The sequence below is a fragment of the Prosopis cineraria genome, unplaced genomic scaffold (assembly GCF_029017545.1).
Source record: "Prosopis cineraria cultivar Desert tree isolate PC_DT_omini unplaced genomic scaffold, ASM2901754v1 PC13, whole genome shotgun sequence".
NCBI classification, from domain to species: domain Eukaryota; kingdom Viridiplantae; phylum Streptophyta; class Magnoliopsida; order Fabales; family Fabaceae; genus Prosopis; species Prosopis cineraria.
Window position 1 is genome coordinate 17294491 of NW_026555344.1, and position 13843 is coordinate 17308333.

At 34.9% G+C, this 13843-nt stretch overlaps 1 protein-coding gene across 1 annotated transcript; it reads right to left on the reverse strand.

Annotated features, from left to right (window-relative positions):
- Nucleotides 1–1037: 1037 nt before the first annotated feature.
- On the reverse strand, nucleotides 1038–12146 carry LOC129289931 (dol-P-Man:Man(7)GlcNAc(2)-PP-Dol alpha-1,6-mannosyltransferase-like). The gene is made up of 12 exons (XM_054926673.1): nucleotides 12098–12146; nucleotides 11919–11977; nucleotides 11622–11704; nucleotides 10359–10440; nucleotides 9093–9179; nucleotides 8934–9001; nucleotides 8032–8139; nucleotides 7874–7956; nucleotides 2391–2487; nucleotides 1843–1908; nucleotides 1397–1489; nucleotides 1038–1316 (listed from the first exon to the last, which is right to left on the reverse strand). The coding sequence occupies exons 1-12, from the start codon at nucleotides 12144–12146 to the stop codon at nucleotides 1268–1270; spliced, it is 924 nt and encodes a 307-aa protein (XP_054782648.1). The 3' UTR covers nucleotides 1038–1267.
- Between the last annotated feature and the right edge of the window lie 1697 nt (nucleotides 12147–13843).

The window sequence follows — 13843 nt, forward strand, 5'->3', positions numbered from 1 at the left end:
TGGTATCTGTCATCAGAGTATTATGACAACACTACTGTGTTTTGTATGATTGATTAATTCTCAAGTACTACGCAACGAAGCATCAACCTTCACACCAATTTTTCTCCCACAAAAGAAGCAAGACAGACAGTGATTGATCCAATTGGTATATGGACTATTTGTCAAACTATTCCATTCAAGACCAGGGCATGCATTGTTAATGCACTTAAGGTTAAGGTGAAAGTAAATTAGGTCAAATTAGATTTTAACTAAATAGAGTTGAGCCTATATAATAAATCAAAAATCCTGTATAAAGCACTTTTTACAGCTCAAAACTGAGCATATCTAAAGCCTCTAAAACCCTATTTAAAAACTTACTTAAAAATTAACTTTTTAAATAAACTTGCATTTTAATTTTAAATGTCTCAATATACTCTAAGATTATTATAATATACAATATGTAATCTGATTTATCAATTACAATATATAATAATTGAAAAGACTTATCAACTATAATACAACAATAAAATAATATTAAAATTAATATATAAATCCAATATGATTGAAAATATAATTAAAAATTAAAAATGGACTGATTGAAATCAAATAATAAAACTTATGTGTTGTGATATATTACAGTGAGTGTGTGCGCACTGCGTGCAGCTAGCTTGTTGGGTCCATAAGTTAAGCCTTTACAAAAATATAATAAAACCTAACCTACTTAACTAAATAGAGCTAATTAAAAGCCCAAACATATGTAGTAAATAGGCTATTTTAACCTGAATTCCCATCCCTATGCTTGAAGCACATTTTAAAGACATATTAAGTTAAATTGAAAAAATGAGTTTAAACAAAAATAAATAAATAATTTTTTTAAGATTTTCTCATTTTTTTATTTTTCTTTTAATTGTCCGGTTCATTGCGATGAACCAGTTTGCTCTAACTGGTCTTCAAGATTGTTGACCAAGTCTCTCAGGGCCGCCTTCCAGCGTTGGACTGGACCGGACCAAGAGGTGGTTTGGTCCAATCTGAGTTTTAAAACCTCAGTCAATACTTGCTACAATATGAATGCATCAAGAATTTGATAACTGAATAAGTATTAAATATGTATTAATAAAAATATGGAAAGACAATAATGATAAGTCAATTTGAAATGCTATGATATCAACTATTTATACGAAAGGAGAAAATTTACTCCAAATAAACTCCATCAATAATTCTAATCAACTGCTCAGAAACTCAGCTATCAAGAAGGATCATCAGCACCCTGGCCAATCTTTTTGAACAATCATTTGGTTTTCCTGATTTCCATGGACATACACTTTGGGCTCCTTAACCTGCAGTGGATCAAAATCATATAGAACTACATTTCAAAGCCATTAAGCATTCAATTTTTGAGTTCATTGCCACAACTGACCAGTGCAATCGGTGGAAATTCAAATCTAAAACGAGCTCTAATGAACCCATCTTCGCTGAATAAACACTTGAACCCATCACCACTGGGCATTCACTGTTAAATAGATTTAAAAAATATCAGATATACCAAACAATTTCTTGTAAATACTTATTATAGCATGACACATGAATTTGTCTCCACCATATCATTTCTGAAATAATTCTTTACATACCTCACTGATAATTATCTCTTCCCCATTATTACGCCTAGTATATGAGCGATTACTTACATGAGAGAATTACACGCAAATCCACCCACAACAGAATTAAATACCACAAGGAAGTTGTTAATTGACCTTGTGATATTTAACTGTGTTGTGGGGAATCTCAAAGTAATTCTCCCATCATTTAACAGTTGAAAAGTTTATTTGTGGAAAAAGAGGAGAAAGACAAGTTAAAAGAACTCACTTTATGAGAAAAGTAAAATTTCTCAGGGGGAATTCGTGCAAGCTTATGTGTTCTTCTTTAGAATATCTGCATAAGAGAAACATAGGAACACACGTTATCCTGAAAGTTCAATGTCACACACCAATCATTAAAATAACGCCTTAGAATTTTGTTGTGAAAAAAACCTATTACTGAGATCTTTGCCATTGCAACCTTTTTTTTTATTTTAAATTTAAAATCTCAACATCATCCGAGAATTTACATGATGACAGCGGCAGAAGGACCAAACATTTCCGTATTTTGATAAAAAAAGACTTATGTACTTAACTTTGTATACTTAATATATTTTTATCCAATCAAATCAACACAAGTGGATTTTATGTGTAAAAATGTGTTAATAATATTAATAATAAGAGTTTGTTATAGAATAAATAATCTATAAAAAATCCACATCTTAATTTAATTTGAAACAATTACTTTCAAGTGTTTAAGCTAAGAGATAGGGAGATAGGGTGGCTGGGTAGAACATGGAATAAACAGTGTGGGATTGTGAAAAAAGCTTAATATACCTCCACGGGGAATCACTTTCACAAAAGCGGGATATACCATTCATGGCTGAAAAGGTGTCAATGTGAACCCACTGTTCATTCGCATCGTTAAGAACACCTGCTAAGAGCAACAATCACAGACTCTGTAAACAGATTTAAGATAGTGCAATACCTAGAGACATCATAGAAACGAAATGTGACAGTACTCGATTGTACATTATTAGGCATCCAGCGTTTCTAAAGACATAAAAGAACAGGATGCTAGCCAGTCACTCATCCCCATGATGTACCCAATCAAGCATTGAAACATCAGCGTCAGAATTCATTTGGTATAGATATTGCCATTGAAATATAGAGTCATGTTCTAGAGCATAACTATTAGTTGAACAAACTTCATCCTACTAAAAAACAGTTGAGTATCGTACCTTCAATGCTACAAGAATTGTTCATAGAAGGCATAATATAAAAAGGTACATTAAAGGATATAGTGTAGAACTATGATTCTTCTCCTGGTCAATATCAGACTCATTGTATATTCCTTGCCCTTTTTATTCAGTTAACTTCACATTTTAAAAGACTTTTTGGCCAGTAGTTTATGCTAGACTTTAATATAAACTATGCTATTTGGTAGTCAATGGGCTTCAAAAGGACAAGAATATAAAGTTGGGGTAATAGAGATTAGGATGCTGTGATGGGTGTGTGGGCATACAGCAAAAGATAAGATTCATAATGAACAAATAAGAGAAAGAGTTTGCACAGTATCTCTTAAGGAAAAATGGTAAAAAAATCATTTGAGTTGAGGTAGTAGAGATGAGGATGTTCCAAACTTTGGACTTGTACAAAGAAGATCATTAGAGGTGACGGTAAAAAAAAAGGAGAACAAAATAGTCTTAAATCTTGTGAAGACAGGTAGAGGTAGCAGAAAACCAAAGAGAACTCTTAATAAAATTATTAAATGAGAATTTTTGGTTAACAATATATCCAAAACTTGGTTATTGATAGAACACAATGGTGTCACATAATCCATGTAGCCACCCTACTTAATAAAATAAATATTGTTGCATGGCCAGGCATTTAGGAATAATTACTCCTTTGAATTGGTTCATCCCTATATAGCGGCACCCATTGTCTTTATCACACTCGGGGTAATAAACTCATCAGTTATGACTCATTCCACAGCAAATATCACTTCTCACATACTTTTCCCATTTTTCATGAGACAGATAGCTCAATCATTGTTCAGTCTTTTAAAATATTTGAATCAAACAATGAGGCAATGTGTTAAATGCCAATAATTTTATATCTCATGGTAGCTGATAAAGTAAACAAGTAAGACAAAGATAAGAAAGATAAGGTGGAGAATTTAGAAAATGCTTTCGACAGATATTGCTTGACCGCGGATAATTACAGAGAGATTAGTTACTCCTCACTGTATATGACGCATCCACACACTAGAAACATCAACAATAGGCACTAGAGCCTTAACAAGGACAATACACTTTAACAGAATATAAATGTGTGCTCAAGAGTTTGACCCCCACAGCCACCGAATGAAAAAATACAATGATACTATATGTTAGAGATATGAAATATTCATTATTTACTATAAATTATTGTAATCAGCTTAATTATAGGAATTAGGGTTATAGTAGGCCATTAAGATTTAAAGATAGAATCACCGTAATAAGTATTTTGAAAGCGATAAAATCCCAATCCTATAAACAGATATAATTGTAAATTACCCTTAGCCTTTGGCCTATAGAGAGGCCCTCAACCCTTGCAAAATCATCCCAGAATCATTTGATAGAGTTCTTAATCACGAAGCCCTTTGCTAACGTACAACAGGAACGCAGCGGCTTAAAGTCAGAAATTAGGCTCTATTTTTATATTAGTAATCGTATAAGGTGATGTGTTTGTCTTAATAGTTTAATACCATGACATGTCGTCATGTAGCTATGATACACAAATGTTGATTAAGTTAACCAACAAGGTCCGGCACAGTTGGCAGATAGCTAGGTCTCTTAAACATGTAGTCAGGAGTTTCAAACCTAGCTATGCGCACGAAAGACTTTGTTGGGAGAGGCAAGCTCACTTTGGGATCACTCAGCCTCGAAGGGGATTAATCTTTGACCGTAGCCTGTGTTGGAAATTGTGCCCTAGGGCCAATCATTGTACTATGCACATTGTTATTTAATGAATTACTCTTTTATTATCATAACAATTGCATGTTCAATATGATAATTGTATCCCTGAACAAATTATAGTGATTGTCCTAAATACCCCTGGTCAGTCATCTTTGAGGGATCATAGATGAAATAAGACTAGTATGGCTTCGATTAATTATAGAGGTATAAATTAAAGTCATAGGCACTTGAAAGAGTACAAGGTGCTGGACTGACCTACTATAATAAAGCTGCATGATACATGTCATAAGCCCATCTCATATGTAACTATATCACTAAACCCTTTGACTTGAGATCATCATGGATTCCTACATGATGACCACTGAACTTTAACCTAATCAAAAGTCACCTTTGATCGGGTGATCATAAAGGCTATGATTGAGTTTAGTGATATTCATACAGAGGAATATGAGTGGTCAAAATGGAATTTATCCCCCATTAAGTGAGAGATATTACTAGGCCCCCTCGATGAGTAAGACTGAGAAAATGTATGGCCGTACTACAATGGAGATTTTTTTCATTGCTACTGTCAGTCTACTTAGAGATCGAGAAAGTAATGATCAGATAAGGAGAATGACAATTCTATGTCTTGTACTTAACCAAAATATCGCGTGATAAAAGAATATGATATGGTTGCACGATAGGTTACATTGAATCATCAATCCTCATGTGAATTGGATAGTTGCAATGTCTTGCTAAAGGCCACTTGTAAAATGGGCTAATAGCGTAATTAGCCTACTGCCAATTTCATACGGGCCTACAGGATGCGCACACAACAGCCCAACTCGAGCTATAATGTCCAAGTTCATTGAATCTACAATATGTCTAGATTCAATAAATGTAATATAGGGGTGAATGAATTATATATATATATATATTCAAAATATATATATATTCATATATGTAATAGATATTGAGATATGATATATAAAATTACATATAGATAATCTATATATATATCTATAATATAATATGTATATCTCTCTATACATATTATATTATCTATTTATTATCTCCTGTTTAGTTTTTAAATTTCTTATGTTCTGATAGATTAAATTTAATAACTAACATGATATAAGAGAATATCATGTCAGTTTTATAATTTGAATTTATAAGATAAATTCGAATTAGATATAATATTATGGATTAAATTTATGAGACACATTTAATTACATTGTTCATAGGCTTTTAAGTGGAAAGACGACGCAAACCTTATCTATATACTATATATAGATAGGGACGTCCTTTATGTAGGATGTGAGTTAGAAAAGTTCCGACAGCAAAACTCTTTGAGAGCCACGAAACACCCTATAGAAAGGAAAATTAATGTTTTAAAGAAGAACGAGGCGTTGAGAGTGCTGGCACGCTAATCGAGTTAGAGAACTATTCATGTGGATACCAGTAGAGGGAGCAGATCTACATTATCAGCTTTTAAGATCCAAAACTCTTGAAAAGAATGTGCACTAACTTCAAAGAATTAAAAGGGTAACTCTTCTATCCAATTTGAGTAAACGAGTTCATTCAGTCCATATCAGGATAGGAACTTTAGAATTTAATCTCCGCTACGCCTCTCTATCCAACAGGCTAAGGGATACTCTTAGTACAACCCCTAACAAAAAAATGGGGGAAAAAAACTAAGCTCATACTCTAACAAGGCTTGTTACAGATGACACTCAAGCATAAAGAAAAATGATGAAGAATGTTGAACTTCCTCTACGCCCAACCAGGTGTTTGGGCTCTTCACATTAAGCAAACTAGCATTAGAGCTCTTCACAACAGCTGCAAAGTGCCAATGAAGACCCAAGAAATTTTTAGTAGAAGAGAAATGAAGGGGGCTGCTGTTGGGGTGTTTCACTCCCTCACAATACTCCACTTTCTAGGCGCCCCCCCCCCCCAAAAAAAAAAAACCAAAGGAAAAAAAAAAGTCACTCCCCAAATATATACGGCGTATAGTCCTTCTCTCCATCTCGCGGCGGATAGTCCTTCTCTCCATCTCGCTCTCCCTCGCTCACAGTACTTACGCATTCCACATGGCTTGGACTCGGCCCATTACATAATGACTCATTAGCCACGGGATCCATCAGTATTGAAACTCTGTTAGCAAATACAAGTGCAGTGTTTTAGTAGAATCAGGAGATTCTCGTTCGGCCTTGGGAAATTCTTAGACTTATTCTGATTCTAAGAATTCCTAGAGAAATCCTTCTTTCTCAATTCTTGAACAGATTCAATCATCATACTGCACTAATATCTCGGTTGGTAGCAAGGAAGAGCTTTTGATGGAAGTGAAAGTGAACGTGGAAGTGGAAGTGAAAGTGAAATTGGAAGTGAGATAAAAGTATGTTTTGGTATGCAAAGGGAAGTGAGATATAAATTTTATTCAAATAAATATATTTATATTTTTAAAATGACCAAAATACCCAAAAAATAAAAAACCTATTGAAGCAAAGCAAGCATCACCGTCACCGCTGCTCCATCCTCAACGTAGCCACTCCGTCCTCCCACAACAAGCATCGCCATGGACACCAAAGGTTCCACCATTGACAATGTTCGCTTTATGCACTAGAAGGGTGGCACTAAAGCTTTCAATTTCCTTCTCATGTTGTGAACCCTCACCATTCTGCCCTTCACCCTGAAATCCTACACACACAGATATATACCTTCAGAGCAATAACTAGATTTACAAATATATGAGATCTTCTACAATAGCATCAATAGGAAAATAGCACAGATGCACTCCTCCCCTCCACCGCTGCATCCTTCTTCAACCAAGATTCACGCCTACACTAATTTTATTTAATATCATTTCATGTAATATTATATTTGCACAGATGCGATATATGTGCATGAATTTGTGGAGAATGGGATTGGGGAATAGATTGGCAATATTGGAATCGAGAGATCAAGCCCGGTGACAGAGGTGTAAGTGCGATGGGTGTCGGACTAGTAAGCAGAGGTGGGCATTGTCGTTGTTCCGGAGAAGAGGGAGGAGTGGGTCATTCATTGAAAGTTGGAACATGGCAGGAGAGAGTTTGAGGGTAAAGATGACAAATAAGAGAGGAAATGAGGTAGGAACTCAGTTCCAATGGGTCTATCTAAGGAACCCAATTCCACCAGATTTAATGGAACTCACTTCCCTAGAGAACCCAATTCATGCACACCAAAACATACTAATTTATGGTTTCCACTTCCACTTCCTTTTCCTTCCTCTCAATTTCCTTGCTACCAAACGGGCATAAGGACACAACAATAATTTTCACCAATTAAATTCTAGCTTACCACTGGGCAGCAAGTTCACTAACATTTTAAGATTCATGGGCTCACCAGTTCGATGCAATTCTTTTAAGGCATGCCCACTAGGATAATTCCAGTATGAGGCCATGAAAGTTGTAATGGAGCATCCTACACTACAAGATATAAAAATAAGTACACAATTGAAGAATACAACCATCACAAACAAAACAAATGACTAGTAGACCAACCTGACTGACAATAGTCCCAACAAAATGAAGAAAAGCAGGGTCCAAAAAGGCTTCTTTTTATTGTTGTACTGAAACATATCAATAACACGTGATTCAAGTTGGTAATTCCTAACATGAAAAAGCACATGACCCAGAGATCAGACAAATTAATTATTCAATGAAAGAAGTCTCTTCCATTTTAAGTCTCCATTATAAATGTAAATGCACTTAAACTCCAATACCCTTCCCTCCCCCAAAAGTAGATAGAAAAGCATGTGGAAGATAGGTAGCAAGAAAAATCACTGGTTATATACTACAAGTTAGACCAATGCAAAATCATGACATCCAGAATGGAAAATATTAATACATATCAGCCCAATGAATTGTCACTTTAAAGCAATGCCATGTAATGCAATTACGCAAATTAAAATGTTCAAGAAATATTTTTACATGCTTGTTTCACAATAGACCAACTTGCGTACTCGTGTACAATACAGTTCAAAACTTGATTGCTTAAGAATACATAGATTTCATTGTTGTCCCTTCAAAACTTGGATTGATTTGATTGGTTCATTAAAAAAGTTGTCACATTTTTCCATTCAGTTCAAAATCAAAGAAAACCTTTGAAATAAATCCTAGTCAGACAATGGTTACATAGCAAATCATTTCAATGAAATTGGTAGTAAAGGTCCACGAGACTTGATGATTTTGAGAGACTTAGGAAACAGCTGAGAGAAAAAAGTAAAAGGTTAAGGTAATCAATTTTTTATTTTTTTAATGACATGATTGAAGATTGTTCATTTTATCACATCATGAAATCAAAATTTTATATAGTTTTAATAAGCAAGCAATGGTTGCAACCTTAGACTATATTTAAAACAAAAAACAAAAAAACAAAGACAATTGTTGCAACGGGATCTAACATTCTGTTAGCTGCAATTGAAGCAGACAGGGTAAATATTGGAACTGAACTTACTATGAAACGAAGCTCCTGCAGCATCAATCAAAATGATGATGCAAACATGCTATAATATAAAACATGCACAATTCAAGCTATGAGTTCAAATGGCAATGCATCCTACCTTGTGAGGAAGCTTGGAGTAAATTAGAATAAAGGAAAGAACTGGAAAAATAAAAGAATCGACCCTTCCGTCCAGAAAAAGACTGAGCTGAAAAGAAAACAACCAACCAAATTAGGAAAAAGTGATGGGATTTTCATTTTTTACCATTCTTTTTATACTCTTTTTGGTTCTTGGTTATTTTAGAAGAGGAAGAGGAATGAAATGCCTCAAGTACTAGAAGCAGGTTGGCAATTACTTAAAAGCAAATGGTTGAATCTTGACATCCATCACTCAAATTATATATATTCACTGTTCATTGACATTTCCATATTCCATATAACGGAGATGTTTCTTTAGAAATGAACGCTAGTGACGCTTAATGATGACCATCACAATAATAATCTCACAATGAAAACATAACAAGAAACAACACAACTGATGAAAAGTGATTGTTCATAAACATCATCCGAAATAACATCCTTGCCCTCGAAAAAGCAATACTCTAATGTGAAATAATCTTTAAACTGGAATCAAAAAATCAAGTGCACATATCATGGCATGGCACTAATAAAAACGAAAATGGGCTTGGAAAAAGTCTTTCTATCCCCATTCATTCTTATAGACTATTCCCTAGCTGCACAAACTTATCCCTTCTCTAGTTCAATTTATCATACCAATGATGCATTTTACTACGACAAATGCTATGTTTATTGCATAAGAAAGTCCATATCTCCAATTTTCCTTGCAACATGACTGCCAAAAACTAAATAGTCTTACAACACAATAAATGAGATCTTCCAAAAGTAATGCAACTAAGAATATGATGAACCCCGGTCTAATGATCCACGATTGATGAAGTGAGAGAGAAAAGGAGGGAATAGGCTAGTGCAGGGGTATGTATGTGAGGAAATGGGTTAGCGTGAAGGGATAAGCATTTAGTGAGTAAATAAAACTGAAATGAAATTTTCAAGAAAAGATAAGTATAGACAGGAAATATTCTACAATTAATATAGTTAATTGAAAAGTAAATGAGTACCAAGAAAAAACAGTTAAACCAAAAGAGCTCAAAACAATGAAATTTTAGGTTCAACGTCATAGATGATAGACAGGGAATCAAAAGTAATGTTTCAAAAAGAATACCCAAAAAGTGTACTTGTCAAAATATAATTATATATAACATATACATCGTTATTATCAGGTCAATGGAAGCATAAATGAGCCATTAGCCAAGTTAGCAATTATTAAGCAGCCAGCGCAATATCATAACAGGCGACAGATTTTTATTACCCAACACCCACCAGGGAAAGAGGATATGCAGCAAGCAATGACGAGGGAGCGCTGAGGAGAAGTACCAATGAAAAGCATGTGTCTAAACAAATATTGTAAAGGAAATAAACATGTGGGAAAAATATTATGAAAGCTAACAACAGAACATGGCCAAAATTTCAAGCAACTACCATAATTAGAGCATAATAACCATGACATAAAAGCATTGTCACACATTAAAGCACAAATGCCCCGGATGTCCAAGGCAACGTAAACTAAACTTATAAAACCCCATTACAATTGTAAATCAGAAAAGTGTGACAAAATGCAAAATTTCAGTCCACAAGTGCCTCTGTGCAAAAGGGTTTCTAGCACATTTGGCATTCAAAGGATTAAGAAAAGTTGAAAGAAAGTGTGTGCAAGCACAATTCAATATCCCTTCAGTAGGATAGCTGGTGACTTAAATTAGTAGCCTGAAATTATGCTTTCCACAGTGAAGCTACGATAGAAAGATTCATATTTGAATGTTCAGGGAGGCCCATAGCAGCAAAAAGGATATTGGTTTTATGGTTAATTCAGACATTATTGCATCTTTTGAACATTCCATGAATAGAACTTTCAGTTTGATAGGTTTAGGGCCAAATAAAGCAATGAATAGGATATTTACAAGGATAATATTCTTAGTTATGGTAGGGAAGAAACCAGACTGCCCCTACCATAAAACTAAAGAAAACAGGGGAGAAGCTAAAAAGATGAAATGTTCCCAGGTTGATTCCATGGCAATGATAAATTTCCAGAATCAGTCAAAAGTGGAGGTCCAACAGCTGGTGGATTGAAACCAGAGAACATCCATGGTACTGTGTAGATAATCTTGTTAACCAACCAACCATGCCTTATTTTCATCCTGGGGTACTGTTAGCATTTGAAATAGAGTTTTCAAAGCACATCTTTGTTATGGAATCAGAACTCATTTCTCATCAACAATGTTTCACATCATTAGCTTGTGTTTTTTTTAGTTTTGGTGGTAGCCTAGTAGATTTTGGTGTATTTTTTTTTGTGGTTTTGTTATTTATTCCATTATGAATTATGATTGTAAGACAGAGCATCAACCCTCCTTCAGCCATTTTGCCTGTGTGAAAAGAGGAAGATGATTGCAATCAGATTGAAGCAAGACAACATGCCTGTCTCCGTTAGCCTAATGAATCTATGGGAAATCAAACCTAATCGAATTAAATTAAACATAACCAAACAGACTTGACCGATTTATAATACAGGTAAGCTTACAATTCACTCAGGCAGTTATCTAAGAATATGTTAGAACCAGGCAGGGTCTTTGAAATACTGCAATAAGCCCCATAAGCATAAACCTATAAACAAAATAGAAAAATGAGAAACTTTACCTGCAACGTCTCGCTTCATGCTGCTAGTGCAGCCAGCAATCAGCATCAAACTTTGCCCATAACATATACAGAACATAAATATCTACATTCTAGAGATATACAACAGTGCAATAAAATGACTTTGAATAAGGATACACCCCATTCAGAACGTCCTGTTAAGCACTGAGTTAAACCAAAATACTTCAAATTCAGGCCACAATAACCTCTTCCAGAAAACTGAATCAATCAACACAGTAAGACCTGTTGAGGGAACGATAGTCTCAAGGTCAGAACTTTAAAAAAAAAAAAAATTCCATGATAACTATACATCACATCAGGTGAGAATTTTTGTTGACCGGAATTCAAAAGGCTTTACTTCACCACCTATACTCAAAAAAGCCATCCAATGCTGCATTTCAGGGCATCCCATAACGAAATCTCTCTTGTCTTCCCTTCAAGTGATGGCTCTTATTAGGCACAAAGCTTCATCATTATAATTTAAAATTCAAATTGTCACAGCAGCTTTAACTATTTTACTGTAATGCCAGAAGGATCAGAGGAAGAAACAAGAGGCATATTCAAAAGAAAAGAGTGAGTTAAAATTCTAAATACAAGGATTTCACTCAAAAGAAATTTTATATGAAAGGAGTATAATGTTCAAAATGAAGGAAAGTAGTACACAAATTGCCCAAGTACAAGATTAGAAATGAACATTTACATTTCAATTTTAGATAACGCTTAAAACCAACAAAATGAGAGAATAGGGGCAACAAAGAGAGGCAAATTGAATTAACAACTTAAAGAAATTATAAAAATAGGCTAAGTACAAGTTTAGCACAACAAATGTAAGCATCCACATTGGTTGCATGACAGTCATCCTTCAACCAAGCCATCATTATTAAGCCAACAAGGACTCTCTATAGAAGTGGGCTTGCTCTCTTAGGCCCCATTAGAAAGAGTCTGACCTAAATTACCTAATATAACCTGATTTTAGGATATTTCCTATTTAACTTTTATATCTCCAAATATTTGGTTCTTTTCTATTTAGATCTATTTTCCCTAATCTGATCAGATTCGATCGTATCCCTGGTCTCTATGTATGTACTCTGGTGTCTCAATGAATAAAGACAGAAATTCTACGCAAAAAATCTCATGGTATCAGAGCCCGCCGCAACATGATGGATTATCGCACAACACTATGTTTTTCTGAAGCAGGTCCCTGCTACAAATGTGGATCCAGCTAATCCTCTAGCAAGTAGAGGCTCGTCGTCCCAACATTCGAACTCGACAGGAGAAGATGGGGCTATTGTCCACTGCAATGGGCTTGTCTAACTTTGCACTACACCTTGTCTCGCACTATCTTACTGAGCATAACTATCTCCAGTGGTCCCGTAGTATGCCGATGATCATATGTGATTGACAAAAAGAATGTTACCTAACATGGGTTCCTTCCACCACCAAAATCCCTACAGACCCGACATATGACAAATGGTGTGCAGAGAATAATTTGGTGATGGCCCTGGTTGATTCACTCGATAATGCCAAAAATTAGTGAAAATTATCTTCTTTTTCTACCTCTACCAAGGAGATATGGGACTCAGTCAAGACAACCTACTCTGTTAAGGACAAGGCAAGCCATATTTCAAGTCAAGCGTCAACTATGGCCACTAATTCAAGGTGATCTTTTTGTCACTCAATTCTTTAGTGCATTAAATGCTTATGGCAACAAATTGATCTATACGAGGTTCATACTTGGTTGTGCACTAAAGAAGAGTTATACTGCAAACAACTAGTTGACCGAGAACGCTGTTATGATTTTCTTTTAGTCTTAAAGATTCATTTGAAGAAGTTTGTGGCCGAATTAATGAGTGCTAAACCACTGCGCGACATGGAAGAGGCGTCAATAGGATTAAATGTGAAGAAAGTCAGAAGGTAACTGATAGAAAACATGATGGCAAACATTACTTTAGAAGGAAATAGTTTATTAGTTCTTTTTATTTGCTTTTCATTAGTTTATTAGTCTTTGTTGCTTTCACACTAACTTTTTGTAAGTTTCCTTCTTGTGAAGGAAACCAGGCAGCAAATGGGTAGAGGTTTCCTTGTTAGGAAGGAAATCTCATACTTATA